Source organism: Nelumbo lutea, chromosome 5, assembly GCF_056320005.1.
Source record: "Nelumbo lutea isolate HS-2025 chromosome 5, American lotus-T2T, whole genome shotgun sequence".
Lineage (NCBI taxonomy): Eukaryota > Viridiplantae > Streptophyta > Magnoliopsida > Proteales > Nelumbonaceae > Nelumbo > Nelumbo lutea.
This window is the reverse complement of record NC_142688.1, coordinates 15,136,487-15,158,364: the sequence shown is the minus strand read 5'-3', so window position 1 is coordinate 15,158,364 and position 21,878 is coordinate 15,136,487. Positions and strand designations below refer to the sequence as shown.

Sequence of the window (21,878 nt, the reverse complement as noted above, 5' to 3'; positions counted from 1 at the left end):
GTTAATGATAGCTGAAATGTCAATTTTAATGTTTCAACCATGAGTCCAACTACATTTTGGATTGATGCTTCTACAAACATTTTGAATATGTAGATGTACACGTGGTTTGGTGATTCAGTTCGAGTGTAGGTTTTGGGTTTGACTGATCACAGTTGTTATAGACTTGTAGTCTCTAAGCTTTGCATTTCTAGTGTAGGCCCTTTTGTCTGGCCCAATCCAAAATGCTTAGAATCCGATCAGAACCCAAAATGCTTAATTATGTTTCCCCACTTGGCACTTGGTTGAGTTGGTTCTTCTAATAGGGGGTGCATGTGCATCTCGGTTTGTCCCGATCCCGAGTCCCGACTTAGCATTTTACACTGGTTCGGGCTCAACCAAGCAGAGGCTGAAATCACTAGAGGATAGTATCAACTATAAAGCATCCGTTTGTGACAGCCTTATAAAACGAAAAGCTGGTGCTGGCCTCTCACAGAATGGGGAATTATTGGCCATCAAGTTCACAGTTATAAGTGAATGGCTTCCACAATTTTATTCTTCTTTTTTAATATTGAATGCTTACAGCTTACTGCCAACCGAACATGAGCTACCCGCAGGCCAAACCAGCCCAACTTTCTCTAACATCTTTACTTGGGCTGAAATTTGGGCGGATTGGGATTTTATCAAAACTTACACCTGTTCATAAGCCCGAACACAATATATATATATATATATATATATATATATATATAACCCCAAGCCTAGTATAATTAAAACTGATAATCAATCAACTGGTATCACAAAATGTGGTAACCAATCACTGTGTATTGCATGGGATATGGTCTCCTCCAGTATATTTACCTTATCCTATGAATATATCAACACATTAATATGATGAAGGGTGAGGCTTTTACTTAAAGCTGAAAGCTGAACTAAGGGCGGGACAAAAATTATTATAATGGATGGGACCAAAATAGAAGCCTTTTTTTTTTGAAGAACAAGGTATCCATTAAATTGAGAAGAATATATTACAGTGAGATCATGAGAAAGTTGGTGCAGAAGACCAAATATAGACGCTTTATACTGAGCAAGCAAACTTCGTTGTACTGTGTTCTACACATTTAGAGCATGGGGCATGGCTTCCCTCCACCACCCTGTTTCTGATTTTGAATTTGATTTAGGTTGCATTCATTTGCCGTGTAAATATGGATTGGTGTAATTAAATACTCTAGTCTGCATTTATTGGTGTTTGGATAGTGTAATTTTATGTTGATAATTGATATAAAATTTCATTGATTATAAAGTTTGATATCAATAACAATGTAAATACAACATCGATAAAATTGATATAAATATTTACATCGATAATCACACTTTTCACTTTATAACAGTTTATAACTTTAAATCAATCAGGTATTTGAACTCCACCAATGTATTTTTACATCAATAAATATTTATATTACATTAAAACTCAGACTTGAGGATGATTAAAAAGTGATCTATTTATAATTGAATGGAATATGGATCGACACGTGTTTCTCGATATACCTATATCTAGGGATGCAAAATGAATCGGCCCAGAGGTATATTCGAATCCATTCCGATAGTATAACATCGGATCCAAAGATGTGATCAGATCTCATAACATCCAATAGGATTCAATTGAATTTGATCTGACTATACAACATCTGATCCGATGTTGGGGTGTCTAAGTATGATTGATTCAATTTAATTCATGAAAAACTAAAAATTATAACAATTTATATAAAAAACAAAAAATACAAATATTTTCTTTAACTATTTTCATCACATAATACATGTGTCTTTATAAAAAACATAAATAATAAAAATGAAAAAAATACATTTTAAATATATTTATAAATAAATAAATAACATATATATATATATATATATATATATATATATATAAGATGGAATAGGATTATTTTGGATCGGATAGGGGGCTGATCCCAATCCGATCCGGAAAACCGACAGGAATATACCCGAATCCGACAAAATATCGCTGGATTTCGGATCAGATATCATGATCGGATATTCGGATCATGGGTAATTGGGTATGAGGAACGTGTATAGTGTCAGGTATTTATACGGACTACGGTAGGAATCATACGTTGTACGGGCGTACGCTGCACAGTTCGAGCACGTAGTATTGGAAGTCGCGGGAGATTATAAGTTCGTCGAGACAGCCTTTTATTGTCATAAGTTCAGAGAGAGAGAGAGAGAGAGAGAGAGAGATGGAGGAAGAGGAGCATGAGGTTTATGGGGGAGATATCCCAGACGAGGGAGAGATGGAAGGGGACATGGATGGGAACACTGCCGATGTCGAGATGACTAGGGCGGACGAAGATGCTGTCAAGGTTTTTATTTTTCCTTCTTTTTTTTAAATATATGTTTTTTGTGTGTGTGTGTGAGATCTTCTTCGGAACCCTAGTGATGGGAGGATTTATGGCTGGAAAATAGCTCTAACTGTTGGGTTTTCCTCCGGTGATGCAGGAGTTGGACGAGATGAAGAAGCGGTTGAAAGAGATGGAAGAAGAAGCTGCTGCCCTTCGGGAAATGCAGGCCAAAGTTGAGAAGGAAATGGGTGCCGTACAAGGTCCGTTTTCGTTCTTCTTTGTATTTTTTGTTTGATTCCTCAATTTTATACTATGATTTTTATCTTGTTTTTCCAGGTAATTTTGGGACTCGGATTGTTAACTTTGTTCCTTTAAAAAAAAAAATTAATCCAATTTTCTTATCACTTTCCTGTTCAGGGAATTGTGCTCGTTAAAACAGTGCAACGAATCATTGGGTTGATTTGTTTTTTTTTTTTGTATTTATCATTATTCCGGTTTTGTTATATTTTTTCAAAACTGTTCCTAAATAGCTTCTTCTGGCAGCATATATCTCGAAACGTTAGGTAATCGAAATGAGATTACTGTTGTATACTGTCTATTCAATACCATGAAGCCTTTCAGTGGTTCATCTAGAAACTTCCAAATTTAGTTACAAAAAAATTAAGTTGTTGCATTGTCATAGAATGGTAAAGCAACTATTTGAATGTAAATTCTTGTGAAATTTATATACATTATATTGGTAGATTAAGTAATTTAGGAAACTTCTTCTGGAAATTTCTAAGGAATCTTTGTTTTTCAATTATGAAAAATAAAATGGGTATTCGATGGTTTGAATAGAAAAATAAAATTTCTAAGGAATTTTTAGTTTGTGAAGTTGGTTAGACTATTTATAATGGTTCTATAATAGCACTCACTTTACTTAGAGATCTCAAGTGTGCTAAACCCGTTTTGTCTGAGTTCGATTACATTCAGTGCCCTCGTTTTTTGTTTTCATTGTTTTTTGCTCATTCATATTCCTCTACGTTATATACAGATCCTGCTAGTGCAGCTGCAACTCAGGCAAGTAGGGAGGAGGCAGATTCTCGATCAGTTTTTGTTGGCAATGTAAGTTTCATGATCCCTTGTTCTGTTTGCATTTTTCCATTATAGAGTTTCAATGCTTTTTCAACTGTAGTACGCGTACAATTTTGCAAATTGTCTGTTAGTATTCCTATGAGGTAAATTTGAAGAACGAGGTGCTATTGTGGTTCCTTTTTGGCATGCTGATTTATTCCTTTCCACTTCTGTTTCAGAAAGTTAATTGAACATAAATTAACATAAACAGACTACATAGAATCTCTCATGCCTTTGCTTTTGTTAAACATCGAAACTAGAAAAGGCCTGTCGTATTTGTACTTTGTGCACCAGACATGGTTGTTCCACTTGATAAAAAATGCCAATATTCATTTTCTTCTCCTATTAGCAGTTAATTAGTTAGAAAGACTCTCTCTCTCTCTATAGTTTGTAAGCACTTTTTTATCAGCTCTGTAGTTTGTAAGCATTGTATGGTAGTCATGTCTTTTATTGTTCTAGTGTTGTTTGATAATTGGATTTAGGTTAACATGGTATGGATAATGGAATTTGTCTTTTTAGCTTTTTTTTGAAGATGGTAAGGTAAACATGATTGTCGACACCCGAATTTTGCTCAATCCTTCACCTGAACCCCCACTCACCTTCGAACACCCGATTATACCATTTTGATCCTTCCAACACCCAAAGAACCCAATTCTCAGCCCCCAAATCCCCAAATTCACAAAATACTCCTCGACAATACCACTAGAATACCCTTAAATCCCGAAAATACCCCCTCTTACCAAACAACCAAAATACCCTTAAACAAATTACCAAAATACCTCAAACTAAATTCCTAAAATGATCTACATTCCAAATTCCCAAAGTACCCTTCATTCAGAATTACCAAAATCCCCTCATTGGTTAAAATGACCAAAAAACCGTTCGTTCTCCAAATATCCCTCTAAACCTCCCTGGTCAAACCCCAAATTACTCCAATTGCCTTTTAATACCCAATTTACCAAATTCCCCTTTTAATCCCAACTTTCCAAGTTGCCTCCATTCCAAAATTATGAAATTACCATTTGGACCCCAAGTTATTGAACCCTCCTATCCCTTTAAATCCTATCTTGCTAAAAACCCTTCTTCCATCTTGAGAGTTGGTAGAACCTCCCCTCCCCGCATTATAAATAGAGTCTCCACTCCTAAGAAAAAAGGTTGAAGGAAAATGGGCTTAAGAAGAGAGGGTCCTAACTCCTAAGGGTTTCAAATGAGTGGGGAAGACCTGAAGTGAGTCGGTGAGGTATCTTTTGAAAGGTAAGAGACGAGAGAGAGAGCTCAGGCAAGAGTAGAGAGGAATTGAGAAAGGGAACGAGAGGTTGCAGAAGAAAAGAGAGAGGAGACTCTCGAATGGAAAAAAAGAGACTGAGAGAGGGCTTTGAGGGAGAAATGAGAGTAGAGAAGAGACGAGAGAGAGCTTGAGCAAGAGGTTGCAAAGGAGTTGAGAGAGAGATTAGAGAGGCAAAGGGGGAGAAGATTTCTTTTCCTTCTATACTAGCTACCGAATACATTAATTGTCTCTACCCTCCCTTCCGTTGATATCCTATTTGCCATTCGGGTTCGATTGTTGCTGTTAGAACCCTCGATCTGCCTCCTTTGTCACTGCCAAGCTAAAGTTTCCTCAGCACCAAAGAGCCTAGCTTCATCAAGTTATTAAAACCTTTGCATTCAAGTTTGCTAGTTCTACAGATTCTCGCAACAACATCGTTAGTTTGAAGGCTACAAGAGGTAAAATCCCTTACCTCACATCTTTTTTTTTCTAGGCATGTAATCTATTAGCTTGTTTCAAGTTTTCTTGCTTTGTTCAGTCTTTTATCTTGCTCCTAAGTTCAAGTACGAGAATCACCGAGGTGGGGGTTATGATAGAAAAGGGGTGAGAATTCACCCTTTTGCTCAAACCCCTACATCCAAGGTCAGGAGGGAAGGAGAGAAGCTTCCATGTCCTTTCGAGCTATTGGAGATCCCAGATCCTTAGTTTGAATTAAAGAGGGAAATCCAATATTCACACTGACAAGAGAGAGGGGTGCCTAACTCCTTCCCTCTCTCTCTCTCTCTCTCAACTTACCCAGATTGGCCTTGTCCTGGCTGAATGATGTGGATGTCGCTGTTAATTCCAAATGCTTTGTGAAATTTAAACCCGGGAGACCCATCACTCCCTATTTTGCTTTGTGGTGGGTGGTGACTCCATCTGATCAGCCATGAAGTGAACAGCTGGGTTTTCCCAACGTTCACAATGATAATAGTACAACAGGTCCCATTCCTGTACAAAACAGAGCTATGGGGTGACACACCTTCAAATAAGGAGCACAGAGGAAAAAAGAAAATTAGAGGGGGCACAAGCATTTCTATCTAAGCAGCATAAAAATATTCAGGGTGGCAAACCTTAACAGCTGCAGTCCAGGAGGCAATCTTGCCGAGCACCTTGTAGAGGATTTCATCGTCCTTAGAGATTCTGCCTTTGAAGATCCTATTGTTTCTCTCTGTCCAAGCCACCCAAATCCCAGCTGCAGGAATCTTGTCTCGCACAATTTTGCTCTGCTGCTAAGGCCCCTAACTCTCCAAGTGGAAAGGACTGCAATGGAACCTGGATGCACCCAATAACTATTAACTACTTGGATGAAACGTAACGAGATTCTCTGAGAGAAAGGGCAGTGGATGAACAAATGATCAGTTGTCTCCGAGGAGTGCCCACAGATGCACAAATAGGATCTTGAATTTGAATTCCTCTTCCGAGTAAGCCATTTCTAGTTTCACTCTTGCCCAGAGCAAGGGACCAAATAAGAAAGGAGATTTTTTATGGGGTATGAATTCTCCAAGTTGATTTATAAGGGACAGCCTCTGATCTGACCGTCTGTCTCAAGCAAGCACACAAGATTTAACTGAAAAACATGCGCCATCTACTTTTAGATGGCCAAAGTGAAGAGGGAGAACGATCTGGAGATGCACAAGGGCAGAAGTACTATGGGTACTATGGGAGGAAAGAAATCGGAGATTATTTGAAGATAAGGAAAGATGCAAGGCAGAAATGATAGAAAGTATTATGATGAAGGTGATCTCATGGGTGAAAACACTGAATTTATTTTCAAATTTTATAGTGGATGATATGATAAGGAATTGGAGGTTAGTTGCTTTCTCTTCCTCGTCCAAAAAGAAGATCCTGAAGGAGTGGGTGCCCCCTGAACCAGGCATTGTCAAATTGAACTTTGATGGCAGCAGGTTTGGAAACCGAGGAAGATCTGGAATCAGAGGGGTTATAAGAAATGAAAGAGGAAATGTGTTGGGGCTGTATTCGGGTCCCATTGGAATTGGAAATTCCATTACAGCTGAACTGAAGGCAATGGTATATGGGATACAAAAAGCTAAGGAGATGGGGGTGGAAAGGTTGGTTGTGGAAGGGGATTCCAAAGTTATCATCAGTTGGCTAAAACAACGTGACAGCACACCCTGGATATTCAGAAATGACATCAAGAAGATTAAAAGTCTATCCAAGGACATGCAACTTTCAATTCAGTGGACCCATAGAGCAGCAAATGGACTTGCAGACCAGCTAGCCAAACAAGGGGTGAACAGGGATCAATGTTTCTGGGCTCAACTGTAAGAGTGAAAAGTAAATTTATTAGTGGATGCACTGTAGTGGGGTATCCGAGGCTACACATAAACTATAGCCCCTGTAATTTCTTTACATTAATGAAATTTCTTTTTACTGATTAAAAAAAAGGAGTTTTTTTTGAGAAAAAGTTAACCAGATTTCATTGATAGAGATAAAGGTGTACTAAAAGAGAAAACAGCAATTTGATTCATCTCCCTCGAGATCCACTTCAGAATAACATTCAAATGTTCCAGGGTGTCTCTTGCCTCTGACAGGTAATGACTCAACCTCCATGGGCCCCCCTCCTCTTTCAGCCATTTGATGGTATTGGCTGAAATCTCCTACTATGGATAATTTCTGAATGCCTAGGTTTTTTATGATTCTGATACCAGTGAGGGCTGCCATCACTTCAGCCTTTGTTGAGTCTGTAACACCTAATGGACCACTAAACACCCAACAAATCAGTCCCTGTTCATCCCTCAAAATTTCACCTATCCCAGCTTTGCCCGGATTGCCTGCAGCACTCCTATCAAAATTTAGAATCATCCCTGCTTCAATTTGAGGAAGCTGAAGACTTCTGGTTGGTTGAGGGTGATTTGGGAGCTCGTACAGTAACAGCGAAACAGTGGAGTGTAACAGTGAAACAAAATTCATGTAGCTCATCCATTTAGTCAGAATAAGGATTGTGATGTGAACAATTTCAGTAACCAAATACCTTTTACTGCTGTGTTGAATATTCAATGCCATAGTTGACATGATATCCCTAAACAAAGTGAGTCTTCAAGTCTAGAAGAAAAGAGAACAAAAAGCAAAAGCTGAAACAACAAAAAAATCCTCATAAATGGAAAAATTACCCAGGGGGATTAGAATTAGAACCCAAAACCCAGAACAGATGGATCATTCCAAGTTCCAACCCCTTCCCAGCCTAGACATTCAGGAACACAGTTTGCAGGTTTAGAAACATATTTGTTAAGGTACTAAATCAAGATTGGGTGACAGGGGAACACCTTGTTGCCTAGAGAACTAGGCCTAGGTGCCCACCTAGGTGATATTTCTAAATAAAAATATAGTTGTTTTTATTTTGGATAAGTAAATGCTGAAAAAAGGTTGATTTTAATTTGTTTCCCTATTCATTTATGAATTATCTTGTTTTCTCATCAGTATAACGACTAGAAAACAATAAAAGCAAACAAACAAGAAAGAATCAATCAATTAAAGTGGAACTAAAACAACATTCATAGCCTATGAGAATCTAGGGGATGAATGTCTATTTAGTTAATGCAAGAGGGAGATGCAAAGAAAATGTGCGTTAAGCAAGAATAGGAGAAAGCAAACATAAGGGCATAGTTGTCAACGCGTCACCTAGGCAACTAGGCACCCTTGGCTGGGCACCTCGCAGCCTCACCCCAATGCCTTGACTTTTGGTAACTAGGCTCCCTTCTAGGTGACAAAAATGACAAGGCAGGCGCCTTTTATAATATCATTTATACTGCTGTGTCTTATTAATATGTGTGTTAATACATTTTATTATATGCTATATACTTTGTTTTAATGTTTTACAATTTAAATTTAAAAGATCAAAGGGTGTTGAGGAGAGAAAAAGAAAGAAAGAAAGAATAGAATAAGAGGTTTTGTTTTTTTTGTTTTTATTCTCTCTCTCTCTCTCTAATTAAATAAAACAGAAACTCCATCCTTGTTTTTTCTATTTTGCTTTCCATCTTAATACTTATCATATAAAGTTAACCTTCTTTAGCCGCTAATTGATATGATAATTTTCTATTTAATCCCTATTATAGCATAATTGTTTTTGAAAATAATGAAATCAATCTATGTAAAAGATTTTTTTTTTCTTTTATGTGATGATTTTCCACATTTTTAGAGGAAATTTAATGTTCTTAATAAAGAGAATTGCTATTTTTTCAATCAATGTACATGCTGAATGGTATATAAAACTAGGGAACTAGCCAAAATTTAGATTTTTATATTATGGATTTTTTATTGCCTAGGCGGCTAGGCAACCAGGCACCCCAGTGTTGCCCATCACCTAGATGCCTTGAAAACTATGCATAAGGGGCAAAGCTGTTGTTATTTTGCCTCCACAGCCCCCCAATAGGCTACAGATAGAGTGAAAAGCTCTTATAGAGGGTGTGGTAAAGCTGAACTTTGATGGCAGCAGTCTAGGTAATCCAGGGCCTTCGGGCGTAGGAGGGATCTTAAGAGATAAGGATAGAAACATCCTATCCCTATTCTTGGGACCAATGGAAGTTGGAGATTCAACAAGGGCTGAGATACTGGCTGCAGTGCAAGGAATACATGTTACAAACCAACTAGGAGTGGAAAATCTGATAGTTGAGGGAGATTCTAAGGTGGTAGTAGGTTGGTTGTTGAGTCTAGAAACAGTTCTATGGGGCTACATGGGTCTTCTTAAGAAAGTTAATTGGCTCACAAGGAATATGTCAGTCACCTATCAATGGGTCAGTAGATCAGCAAATGCCATGGTAGATTCTTTGGCAAAACAAGGGGTCTCAAGGGTTGAGTTATTTTTTGCCACTCTATGATTGTATTCTATTAAGTTTATTTTATGCTCTCACCTCTAAGGGGAGGTAACATCTCATGCTTGCTCTTTGGGTGAATGTACACTCCCTTTCTTATTAATAAAATCATTTTTTCACTTATAAAAAAAAGGTGTTGTTATTTTGAAAATACAGATGTAGAGGAGACAATGCGTAAGTGTTAATTGGGAGGCCTGCCTAAGGAAACTCAGAGGTAGATGTATCTCTCCTCATGTTTTCTCCCTCTGTCTCAACAATAGCGAGACAGTGGAGCACCTTTTTCTGCACTGCCCAGTAACAAGGAAAATCTGGTGTTCCTTTTTTAGTCTAGTGGGATTCAACTTGGTATTCCCAGAATAAGTCATAGCTCTTCTACGACAATGGCACTACAAAGGTCTTGGAAGTAGGGGCAAGATTTATTGGAGTATGGTGACCCACACAGTGATGTGGGGGGTCTGGGAAGAAAGAAATAACAGAACCTTTGAAAATAAAGCCAGGAACATTACTGTTCCAATCACTAGAGCAGAGGGCGGAGAGGAGAGGAGGAGAAGAAGACAAGGGAAAAGAGAGGAAGAGATTGAGAGAAGAGTCAAACTACCAGTATTTTTATCATATATACTAGGGCAAACATACAACTTAAAAGAGGAAGAAAAAGACCAAAATGCCCCTTGTGGAATACACTAAATATTACATTACTCCCCCTCAAGTTGTGGCATAGATGTCAATCATCCCTAATTTGTCGCAGACCATAATGGCGCAAGGAATTCAATCCCTTAGTAAAGACATTTGCAAGTTGTTCTTCTGAGCTGATATAAGGGGTGCAAACTTCTCCTTTCTCAAGCTTCTCTCTGATAAAATGCTTATCAACCTCAATATGCTTGGTTCTATCATGGAGAACTGGATTTGCAGCAATGTTGATAGCTGCTTTGTTGTCACAATAGAGTGGCATAGGGTCTTTAGCTTGGAAACCCAATTCACTTAAATGGTTCTTGATCCATAGTAGCTCTGCAATTCCATGTGACATGGCCCTATATTTTGCCTCTCACTGGATCGAGCAACCACACTCTGTTTCTTACCCCTCAAAGTATCAAGATTTCCCCCTACAAAAGTACAGTAACCACTGGTGGATTTCCCATCATCTACCGAGCTGGCCTAGTCAGCATCAGTGTAAATCTCAACTCTCATATGCCCATGTTTCTTGAACAATAGGCCTGTCCATGGGAATTTCTTCAGATATCTCAGTACCGTGTAGGTCGCTTCCATATGTGCTACCTTAGGAGCATGCATAAACTGGCTAAGAACCCCCACAACATTTGCTATGTCAGGCCTAGTCATGGATAAATAGAGAAGTCTCCCCATAAGTCTTTGGTACTGCTTTGGATCCTCCAAAAGTTCACCACCACAGTCCCCAAGTTTATGATTCACATCTATAGGAGTGTCGGCAGGTTTGGTCCCAAGTTTTCCTGTACCTTTTAGGAGATCTAGAGTGTACTTCCTTTGAGAAATGAAGATGCCCTGTTGAGAGCAGGCCACTTCAATTCCAAGGAAGTAACGCAATGGACCTAGATTCTTTACCTCAAACTGTATCTCCGAGGCCCAGTCATCGATAATGACAATATCATCCACATAAACAATCAGAGTTGTTGTTTTCCCTTGTTCCTTCTTCACAAAGGGCATGTGATCAGATTGGTATTGCTTGAACCCCATTTGTTGAATTGCCTAGTGAAATTTGCTAAACCAAGCCCTTGGTGATTATTTTAGGTCGTATAAGGACTTCTTTAATTTGCACACTTTCTGCTCTTTACCCTTAGCACAAAAACCAGGAGGTTGAGTCATGTATACTTCCTCTTCCAAATCCCCATTCAAGAAGGCATTTTTAATGTCTAGTTGATGAAGCTCCCAATCAAGGTTTACCGCCAAAGAGATAAGAACCCGGATAGAATTCATTTTTGCCACAAGCACAAAAGTCTCAGCATAGTCAACACCATACACTTGTGTAAAACCCTTTGCAACCAATCTAGCCTTGTATCTCTCAACTGTGTCGTCTGCCTTGTGTTTCACAGAGAACACTCATTTGCACCCTACAGGTTCCTTTCCCTCGGGAAGATCCACAATCTCCCATGTGCCTTGTGTTTCACAAAGAACACTTAGGAGAAAGGAGAGCATCTGTGACACTTTTAAGAATTGGCACATTATCAATTTTAGATAGAAAAGCACGAAATGAAGGTGAGACATTTTCATAGGATAAGAATTGAGCCATGGGATGGTCTGTGGTGCATGATCTAACCCTCTTCCTTTTTGCAATAGGAAGGTCTAGATCACAATTTGAAGTGTCAATGTCAATGGGTTCAGGAGTTTCAACAAGAATAATAGTACCTGAGTGAGGGCATTGATTCGGCTCCTGGCAGTCCGATGGCATTGAGTGCGTAGTCTCAGGCTGTCCCTTGGCTATTGAACTCTATTGACCTTGACTTCTATAACGTTGTCTCCGAAAGACACGAAATGGAGGAGGGTCAGGTGGGGAAGGCAACAAGACTGGAGTCCGTTTTTGTTTCTCTTCACCAAGATTCTCCCCCTGAGGGGAAACAGAAAAGAAGGGAACATTTTCAAAGAATGAGACATCCATAGAGACAAAATATTTCCTTGAGACTGGATCAAAACAACGATAACCCTTTTGAGAAAGGGGATATCCAATAAAAACACACATAACAACCTTAGAATCAAGTTTACCCCAGGTAGGAGAGAGATCATGGATGAAGCACTGGCACCCAAAGATACGCATGGGTATGGGAAACATTGGAGCCTTGGGGAAGAGGAGTTGGTGAGGGGACCTATATTCCAACAACCGAGAGGGCATCCTGTTGGTAATATATGTGGTAGTCATAACAGTATCCAACCAAAATCTTTTTAGAACTTGCATTTGCAACAAGAGTCCTCGAGCAACTTCTAAGATGTGACGGTTTTTTCTCTCTGCAACCCCATTTTGTTGGGGAGTCCTTGCACATGAGCTCCTGTGAATAGATCCACAGGATGTAAAGAAGTTGGAGAGGTCTCCATGAAAGTACTCCTTGGCATTGTCTGATTGAAAGATCTGAATCTCTGTTTGAAATTGGGTGTAGACCATTCGTTGAAAATCTTTCACAAGCTTAGGAACTTCTTCTCGTGAGTGCATAGGGTACACCCAAGTGAATCGTGAAAAATCATCAATAAAAGAAATGATGTACTTGTAGCCATTCTCAGTTGGAATATTCACAAGTCCCCACACATCAGAGTACACAATATGGAAAGGAAAATTTGATATTTTATTACGTAAAGGAAATGAGGTTCTACATTGTTTGCTTAGTTGACACACTTGACACTGAAACTTATTGACAGAAACAGACTTAAATAAATCTAGAAATAAGTACTTAAAGATATATGACCCAAATGATGGTGCCACAAAAAAACTTGACTGTTACTAGACTGACTCAAAGACTCTGAAACGGCAAGACCAACTTTATTCTCTAGCACATAGAGGCCATCGACCATTCTCCCTCTACCAATCGTCCTCCCGGAAGCCAAATCCTGAAAAACACAAGAGTCGGGAAGGAAAGTTATTGAGCAGTTCAAAGCATGTGTAATACTACTGATGGATAACAAATTAATAGGCATTTTTGGGACATGCAAAACATTTTGTAATGAGAGACCAAAAGGTAAAGACATAGATCCTCGACCAACAATGGAGGAGAAGGATCCATCAGCAAGCCTCACTTTATCTTTCCCAGATAGAAGGATATATGATTGAAACAAAGTTGACTTACTAGTCATATGGTTGGAGGCACCAGAGTTAACAATCCACGGAGACTTCGGGGGATCAGTAGTCACATGAAAAGCAAAGGTTAAGTTACCTAAGGAAGAAGCAAATGAGGTGGAAGGTGTAGGTCTAGGATCTATTTGTTTGATGGCCCTACCATACTTCTCCAAATGGTCACAAAAGGAGCTGATAATATCTTCCTTGGGATCAGAACTAGAGGGACAATCTGGAGACTCATATGAGGCAAGATTGGCAGAGGTGAACTTCCTCTGAGTTGGCTTCTTGTTTTGTTGCTGATTTCTTGTTGAGTTCATGTGTCCATTTCGGTTTTCCATGCAGTTCCCAACATGTCTCACGGGTGTGTCTAGACTTTTGGCAATGAGTGCACCATAATTTATCCTTATCATCCACCTTTTTCTGATTTCCCCCCTTCCTAGCTGAATTTGTGTTATTTCTTATGGCTAAAGCTATGGTCTCCCCCTCAGGAGGATTCATAGCAGATCTACTCTCCTCAGATTGAACTAAAGCATACACCTCTTGGACGGACAGGAGATCCTTGCTGCCCAAAATCTGTACCCGGGTAGTCATACATGGGGTTAAGGCCAAGAAGGAAAGCAAACACCCGTTGTTGGGAGACCAGCTGTTTGTAGGCCTTGGCATCTTTCTCACTCTCCCATTCAATGGTTTGGTAGTAGTCTAATTCCTTCCAGACAGATGTGAGAGCAGAGTAGTAGGCTGATAATCTCCTCTCACCTTGCTTGCATGTTGATGATTCAGCCTGCAGCTGATAAATCCGTGCATACTGTCTCTGTTTTGAGTATGTTGCCTTGGCTTTATCCCAAATTTCTTTTGCTGTGTCAGCCCACATGAAATTTTGCTTGACAGACGGCAGCATTGAGGTCAAGAGCCAAGACATTATCATGCAATTTTCCTGGTCCCACTTATCATACTCAGCAGTACCAGCTTTAGATTCCTTTGTCTTCCCAGTTATATATCCAGCCTTACCCCTGGCAGTGATGTACAGTCGCATCTCCTTAGACCAAGCTAAGTAGTTTCTGCCGTCCAAGGGAGTAATTTTCATAGGAAAGTGCAGGGTCTCATAACCACCAGGCATATCCCTCCTTGATGTGAGGTAGCTTCTGAAGTTGCAGACTCTTCAGAATTCATTTGAACCAAGTGAAGGCAGCAGACACGAACTGATTACAGTCCTTACCCAACTAGGCAAATACAAAAAACTGCTAAAAACAGAGCACAGTTCTTGCTGTCTCAGATTTTCACAGACCTGAGAGGTGTCTTCTTAATGCAATATGAACTATAGAAATCATTTAACGAGGCTGCTGCCTTCTATCAATCGAACCAGGTCACTTATGACCTACCAGATTCTTCAAACATGAAGATTATTGGGTCTTCACACCCACGAAGAGGGATGAACTTCCTTTATATCATTCGGTCAAGCACAATAACTTAATCAGTTCTTGGTTTCAACATCAAGAACTAAAAAAAAAGGTGGTGAAAGCTTCTTTTCGTATTCAGTCCAGGGTCTGTAGTTTCCAGCCCAGGAACAACAAAAAACACAGGAAGAAAAAAAAAACCGACCTCTTAGGGAGATTCAGTCAGTCATCCACTGGCCTCTGGGTGTCGTATGAATCAGTTGCAGTCCAAGAAAACAGGGGCAGGGCAAGAACGAACAGTCTTCAAATGGGGCAGGAAAGAGTTTCGACTTGCGGGAGATGATTTACAGAGCACTGTCCCGCTGTGATACCATGTTCCAATCACTAGAGCAGAGGGCGGAGAGGAGAGGAGGAGAAGAGAAGGGAGAAGAGAGAGAGATTGAGAGAAGACTCAAACTCATACTGGTGGCACCCGTATTTTTGTCATATATACTAGGGCGAACGTACAACTTAAAAGAGGAAGAAAAAGACCAAAATGCCCCTTGTGGCATACACTAAATATTACATCAATTACGTTCCTTTGCAATAGTTGGGCTCTAAATTCTTAAATATTTAAAGGCATCTCATTAAATGACATTCAGAGAAACCTAGAAGTCCTCTACACTTCCCTGGAATTGGCTTCACTTGAACATTTCATCCTAGGGAGGAGAACCAGTTAAATCTAAGCTGTGACGGTAGAGTTCAAGGATCCACAGGTCAAGCAGGAGTCGGAGGAGTAAACCGTGGGAGTGGGGGAAGCATCTTTTGGGCTTTCAGTGGTCCGATTGGGAGAGCTGATGCCACCAAGGCAGGGATCTTAGCTGCCCTCACAGGTCTACGCTACGTCAAAATGTTAGGCCTTTCCTCTTTATCAATTGAGGGTGATTCAGCTAATACAATAAACTGGTTAAGGCAGAGGACTGGAGGTCCTTGGAGGCTTGCTCATCTGTTGACTGAAGCCAGAGATATTCTAAATACCCTGAATGCGAAGCTGCTTTGGATTCCTAGGGAATTAAACCCTGTAGTTGACAGCTTAGCCAAATCTGGAGCCCATAGAGCTAATATGTTTTCTGATGTTTCTCTGCCTGTGTAACTCTGTTCCTGCCTTCCAAGGCCTTGTACTCTGTTAACTTATCTCAGTTCTCTCTTAATAAAATCTATTAACCTTTCTCAAAAAAAGTGTGTAAGTGTTAATTGTAGAAAAAATAGGAGGAAAAAAACTTACTGAAGTACAAAAACCTTGTTATTTATAACATGACACAGATATAGAGGAGTGAATAAAAAAGTGTGTTAATTGTATAGGAAGGAAATGAAGGGATAGACCCTTATTCTGGTAGTAATTAAAAAGAAAAAAGATGAGTCATCTGTCATTCTAGATGATTAAAAAAAGGAACAAAAGAAGTGGCAAAGCCCATTTTATGCATCTGTAAATTTTAATGATGCCCTTTTACTCTCCTTACCTTATTTATATGATATGATATGTTTTAGCTGCAGTTGTATAAAATTATTACACCTCCCATATGGAAACACCAAGGTGAGGCACAAGGTGATCCCTAGAAAGCATGTGGTCTGAGAGTGATCAAGGGTCAACATAGCCAAGTCTGGATATCCTCCCAACAAAAAATTGTCCCAACACGCTCCAACATGATCTGTGCCCGCACATCTCATGTATGGTGGATCCCAGACTCATGGTGAGATGTGTGGACAGAGATCGCGTTGGAACCATCTTGGAACGGTTTTTGTTGGGCGGGAGATCCTAGCTGAACATAGCCATCCAAATACACCTTACAATGTTTTGGGATTCACTTCACAATATGATCAAACCTGAAAACGAATGTCAACTGTAGTCCTTGAAGCAAGGCTAAGATCTTATATTTTCATGAATTCCACTTCCCAAGGTGTCATGTGAAGATAAGAATGATATTCCCCAATTGTATTTTGAATGTTAGACCTTTCAAAAGCAACCTAGCAAGAAAAAAAGAATCTTTTGGGGGGGGGTATCTCTTGCTTGGGACCTATGAAAAGATCATGAGAGAACACAAATATAGAAGAAAGTGGAAACTAAACTGGTAGGGCGGAGTTCCGATACAACTTCTACTTAGCTTACTCCTTTTCTAGAAGGCTAGATCATTAAACATTCAGAAATTTGATCAGGACAAACACTTCATTGATCTCAAAACAGCTGAAATTTTTCTGAAAGCATAATATCTGCCTAAGATCTCGAGGGAGGGAGGGAGGCTATAGTTAATTAGATATAATTGATTCTATCAAATAGTGGGATGCAATAGATATAAATGATTTTGTTTAAGTTTATTTTTCGATATAATCTTATGATGCTAGTTGAATTTATATACCAGTTTCGTTGGCAGCTAATGTAAAAAGTTTGTTGTTGATCTATAAAGTGTGGTCTAATGGGGATTGATTTTGATGAACAGATCCTGAGCTTATGTGCATACATTCTGTAGAATTTTTTTCCACTATATCTGCAGTTGTTAGGTTTCTGTCAGCCTGTATTGATTGCTAAGTTTGTAATCATCTTCTAATTCTTTGCTCTCTTTGTTTTTTTTTTTTTTTTTTTTTTTTTTTTTTTTTTTTTTTCTGCATGGGAAGGAGGTATATAAAAGGTTTTCTGCTTGAGTTCTAGTGCAAATAGGTTCTGGATAATAAACCATGGAGAAGGTCCTCCCATGTTGCTTTTGAAACATTCACCCACTTTTCCTGCTCTGGAAGATGGAACCCTTCCTATTAAAAGCTATTGTTAAATCTCTATAACCAAGAGTAAAACTTTTTCATCATAATCCCAAAGCGGAAGAAAGAAAAATGGTTTGGCTAACTATTGTATTCTTTGTTTCATTTAAGTTCTCTTGTTGCAAGTGTTTAGAAAGCATGAGCAATTATTATTTTGGCAATTGATGTGTTTTTATACTGCCTTCCACACTATGTACTGAATTTGGGATTGATCTTCCTTCTGTTGCTCATTTTGAGTTGTTTGGTAGTTGAAATATTGATTCCAATATTTCATACAAAATTTTGTGTCGGTTGACAGTTATCTCTTTTTAACTTTTTTCTTAGATATTGGAATGGTTGTGGGTACTCTTTAGCTCTGGAGTCATTGGTTGACTTTGTCTGACAATGATCGCAGGGTCATTCTTCATTCTTCAAGTTCTCTGATAATTTAGCGCTGGATTTGTTACCCAGTTGATGAAGTTATTCAGATATAAAATGTGCTTGGTCTAGAAAAAAAAAAGGAAAAGAAAAAGAAAAAAAAGTTAGCCATATGTATGAACCTAACAAAAGAAAAAAAAAAGGAAAGAAAGAAAAACTAAGGCCAAATAAGGTAGACACAAAATGGTTAAAAAAGAAAATGGTGTAAAACCAGTTTTTTGGAAAAAGAAAAGTGAGACAGGAAAGGGGGCAAAAAATAGGTGAATTTCCTATATAGGAGAAAAAAAAAAAAGAAAACAAAGAAGGAAAAACCCAAGTGGAAGGATTTTATAATTTATTGGCAAAAGCATTCGGATTGGTGAGAAGACCAGGTCACTTGACGTGAATTGAAAGACAAATCCAAGCTGTGGGCATATGCTGACTTAGCTGCAGAAGCCAGAGTTCTACTAGTGATGGTCGTGAATTCCTCAAGAACATCTAATTACATTGCAATATATGGTGAGGGGTCTTTGATCTCCTTCTCATGAACTTGATCTCTTATTCTCATATGGTTTGCTTAACCATGATGGGTCATCAATAATATTTGACAAAATATAGGTGATATTGTTCCCATGAGGAATCTGGTTGCTGTTTTCACTATATAAAAAAATGTTTTCCGGGTTGCAGCGTTTTCTATGAAGATATATCGCAAACATAAAAAAACAGAGATAATCTGGTTTTACATTAATGTCTATATACTGTTATATTTTATTTATTTATTTATTTATTTACAAGGAAAACTGAGCTTGTTGATTGCCTAATTTGACTGATGGCCAGCCACAAAATTGTGGGTTTGGATAGTGCTATCTTAAAAGCAAAGACAATTATCTAATGTGATTTTGTTAATCTAATTTCTGGAGATATTTTGTATATGCTTCTGGCATGCAATTATTTCTTAGAGTTGTCATATAATAATATTTCTATTCATAGAAATAATACTATTTGTTTAAATATATTAGACGTGATTTTTACAGTTAACAGTCCTGATTTTTGGTTTTTTGTCGTGTGTTTTTGTTTTTGTCATTTATCCTTTTATTGATTTTGCACTGTATCGATGTTCTCTGTTATTACAGTCTTATGGTAGTAGGGTTTCTCTTTTCTCCATTAATCAAACTCTTTTTGTTGTTGTAACCGTTCTCTGTGTATTGGGGAAGATTGAGGGGGGAGGGGGTTCCCTCTGGACAACTGCATATTCAGCCAATCCAAGCCATCCACCAACTAGAGGACCCTCTGGACAATCAGGTCAAGTAGGGAGTTCCCCTACAACTGCATATTCAGCCAATCAAAGCCATCCACACTAGAAGACCCTCTAGATAATCAGGTCAAGTAGGGAGTTCCCCTACACAACCACATATTCAACCAATCGAAGGCATCCACCAACTAGAAGACCCTCTGGAGTCTGGACAAACAGGTCAAGTAGGGAATTCCCCTACACAGCCGGCATATTCAACCAATCAAAGCCATCCACCATGGTGTCCCTCTGGATTTATCATCAGTTACAAAATCACATCAGCCCTGTACCCGAGTTTTTAGCAGTTTCTCTAAATGGTATTTGGCTGTTGGAAGTTTTAATATTTTGACATTAGATGTCAACCTAAAATAATTCTTTTCTTTTCCTCCACATCTTGTATGATAAGGTTTGTTCTAATATACCATAGATATAATTGGTTAAAACGGACCAAGGTTCTAGGTGTGAATGTATCCAGATTTTGTTATTTGTTCTAATAGCCATGCTTATTAAAAGAAAATTCAGAGGTTCCACAGGGGATCGATCGGTTTTCCATGACAGGTGAGGTTTTTAGTTGGAATTGTTTCGTCTATTTGGACCGGTGTTATTATTAGACTCACATTTATCATTTGTACGGAGTCAGAGCTGTTGAATGCGGTATTGTTCTGCTGTTGTAGTTCTAAGCTGACTTCAAATTGTTACGCAAAACCATAGATTAAATGATATTTGCAGGTTGATTATTCATGCACCCCGGAGGAAGTGCAGCAGCATTTCCAATCATGTGGAACGGTGAACAGAGTGACTATATTGACAGACAAGTTTGGCCACCCAAAAGGTTTTGCTTATGTGGAATTCCTGGAAATAGAAGCAGTTCAAGAGGCTCTCCTCCTCAACGAATCTGAATTACATGGCCGCCAATTGAAGGTTTAGTCTTGGGAGTGAACACACATGCTCTACTTTTAGTTTTAGGGCTGAAATTGAATTTCCTCATCAAATGCATATGGGCAGGATCCCATTCTATTCAATATTTTTCGATTTGATAAAATGCAATGAATGTACACTTGTAGGTTTTAGCTAAAAGAACCAATATTCCCGGGATGAAGCAATTTCGTCCACGACGTTTTAATCCATACATGGGGTACCGTTTCCGGAGGCCGTATGTACCTCCATATTTTTACTCTCCATATGGATACGGGTATGTTAATGTTATACTTGGGTGCAGATCCCATCTTTTTTTATTTGGGGGGGGGGAGTGGATTGTTGATGGATCTCTCTTTTGCATCTGTTGCAGGAAAGTTCCCAGGTTCAGAAGGCCAATGCGTTACAGGCCCTACTACTGAAAGGCTCTGTTAAAGTATGCAAATGGAAGATAAACACATATACAGTATGCTCTACTTGAGACTTGAGAGAAGTCCCAGAATAATTAATTATTGGAGGACTACCTTATGAATGACGAGTCTCTTTGCTTTATAACCGCTATCCATTTCAGACATCGTGACCTCTCCCAGATAGAGTAGAACAAAAAAGCAAACTTATCTAATACTCTGCTTGATGGTAAACAATGCGATTATGTTTGGATATTTACCTAAATCGTGTGGCTGGTAGCTCCATTTTGGGCTTGTAGTCTATAGATACTTGGTCCTCTTAACACCCTGAATTTATATATCTAGAATTAAACATTTTGATTTTTAGGCCCAGTTTGGGAAGAGTGCAAATATAAATATGCATTTGTCTTTAGCGCCTAGCATTAGGAACGTAAATTGGTTCCCTCAGTTTTGAAGGATTTCAAATACAAATATATACAGTGCAAATGCATATAAAATAAAACAAAATACAATGATTTGCATTCTACATATTTGTATTTGCACTCTTTCCAAATTAAACCTAAGGCTCAGTTTGGTAGGAGTACAAATATAAATATGTACTGTGCAAATACATATAAAATACAAGGTTTTGCACTTACAAATTTGTATTTGTACTCCTTCCAAATTGAGCCTAAGGCTCAGTTTTGAAAGAGTGTAAATACAAAATTGTACAATGCAAAACCTTGTGTAAGATATTTCTAAACCTTGTATTGATACTGTACATTGTATTTTGAATGTATTTATGCTGTATATATTTATGTTTATAGGCTCGGTTTGAAAAGAATACAAATATAAATGTGTATAATACAAAAACATTCAAAACAATACAATGCAATATAAATTTACAATACAATACAAATACATGCAAAGCAATACAGAATATAAGGTATTGCATTTTACATATTTATATTTATACCCCTCCCATACTGAGCCTCTTAGCCGGAGGATTTAGGGATGGATATGTAGTGTGAGGGTTGGTTGCTCTACTTCAACTTCTTGCATCATTTCCATCTGATAACCAATCCATCAGTTGGATTCATTGTTGGATTAACGGTGGATGTTAAACCCATTTTGTCGATATAAGTTTTATTGTCAAGAAGTTAGTTAGGGAAGGGGACACGTGACTGACACCAACCCTTTGCGTTTGCCAACTATTTCACTGATCTTTTATATCATTTACTTGGTGGCCATGTCACCTGTCTTTGTTGGACAACCTTGATATATTATTATACATCCGATCAGCTGGCTGATGGGCGATCGTCCCCACCCATTCTC

General features: G+C 38.6%; 1 protein-coding gene across 1 annotated transcript; it reads left to right on the top strand.

The window, feature by feature from the left end:
* Positions 1-2,114: 2,114 nt before the first annotated feature.
* Positions 2,115-20,936, top strand: LOC148850545 (polyadenylate-binding protein 2-like). Its single transcript, XM_088943149.1, has 6 exons — positions 2,115-2,354; positions 2,491-2,593; positions 3,367-3,437; positions 19,972-20,163; positions 20,307-20,434; positions 20,531-20,936. Exons 1-6 carry the CDS (start codon positions 2,232-2,234, stop codon positions 20,577-20,579), a joined length of 666 nt encoding a protein of 221 aa, XP_088799275.1. The 5' UTR covers positions 2,115-2,231; the 3' UTR covers positions 20,580-20,936.
* The last annotated feature ends 942 nt before the right edge of the window (positions 20,937-21,878 follow it).

Coding starts and splice junctions, on each gene's coding strand:
- LOC148850545 (XM_088943149.1), top strand. CDS start 2,232: ATGGAGGAAGAGGAGCATGAGGTTTATGGGGGAGATATCCCAGACGAG. Junction 3,438..19,971: donor GATCAGTTTTTGTTGGCAAT/GTAAGTTTCATG, acceptor TGATATTTGCAG/GTTGATTATTCATGCACCCC. Junction 20,435..20,530: donor TACTCTCCATATGGATACGG/GTATGTTAATGT, acceptor CATCTGTTGCAG/GAAAGTTCCCAGGTTCAGAA.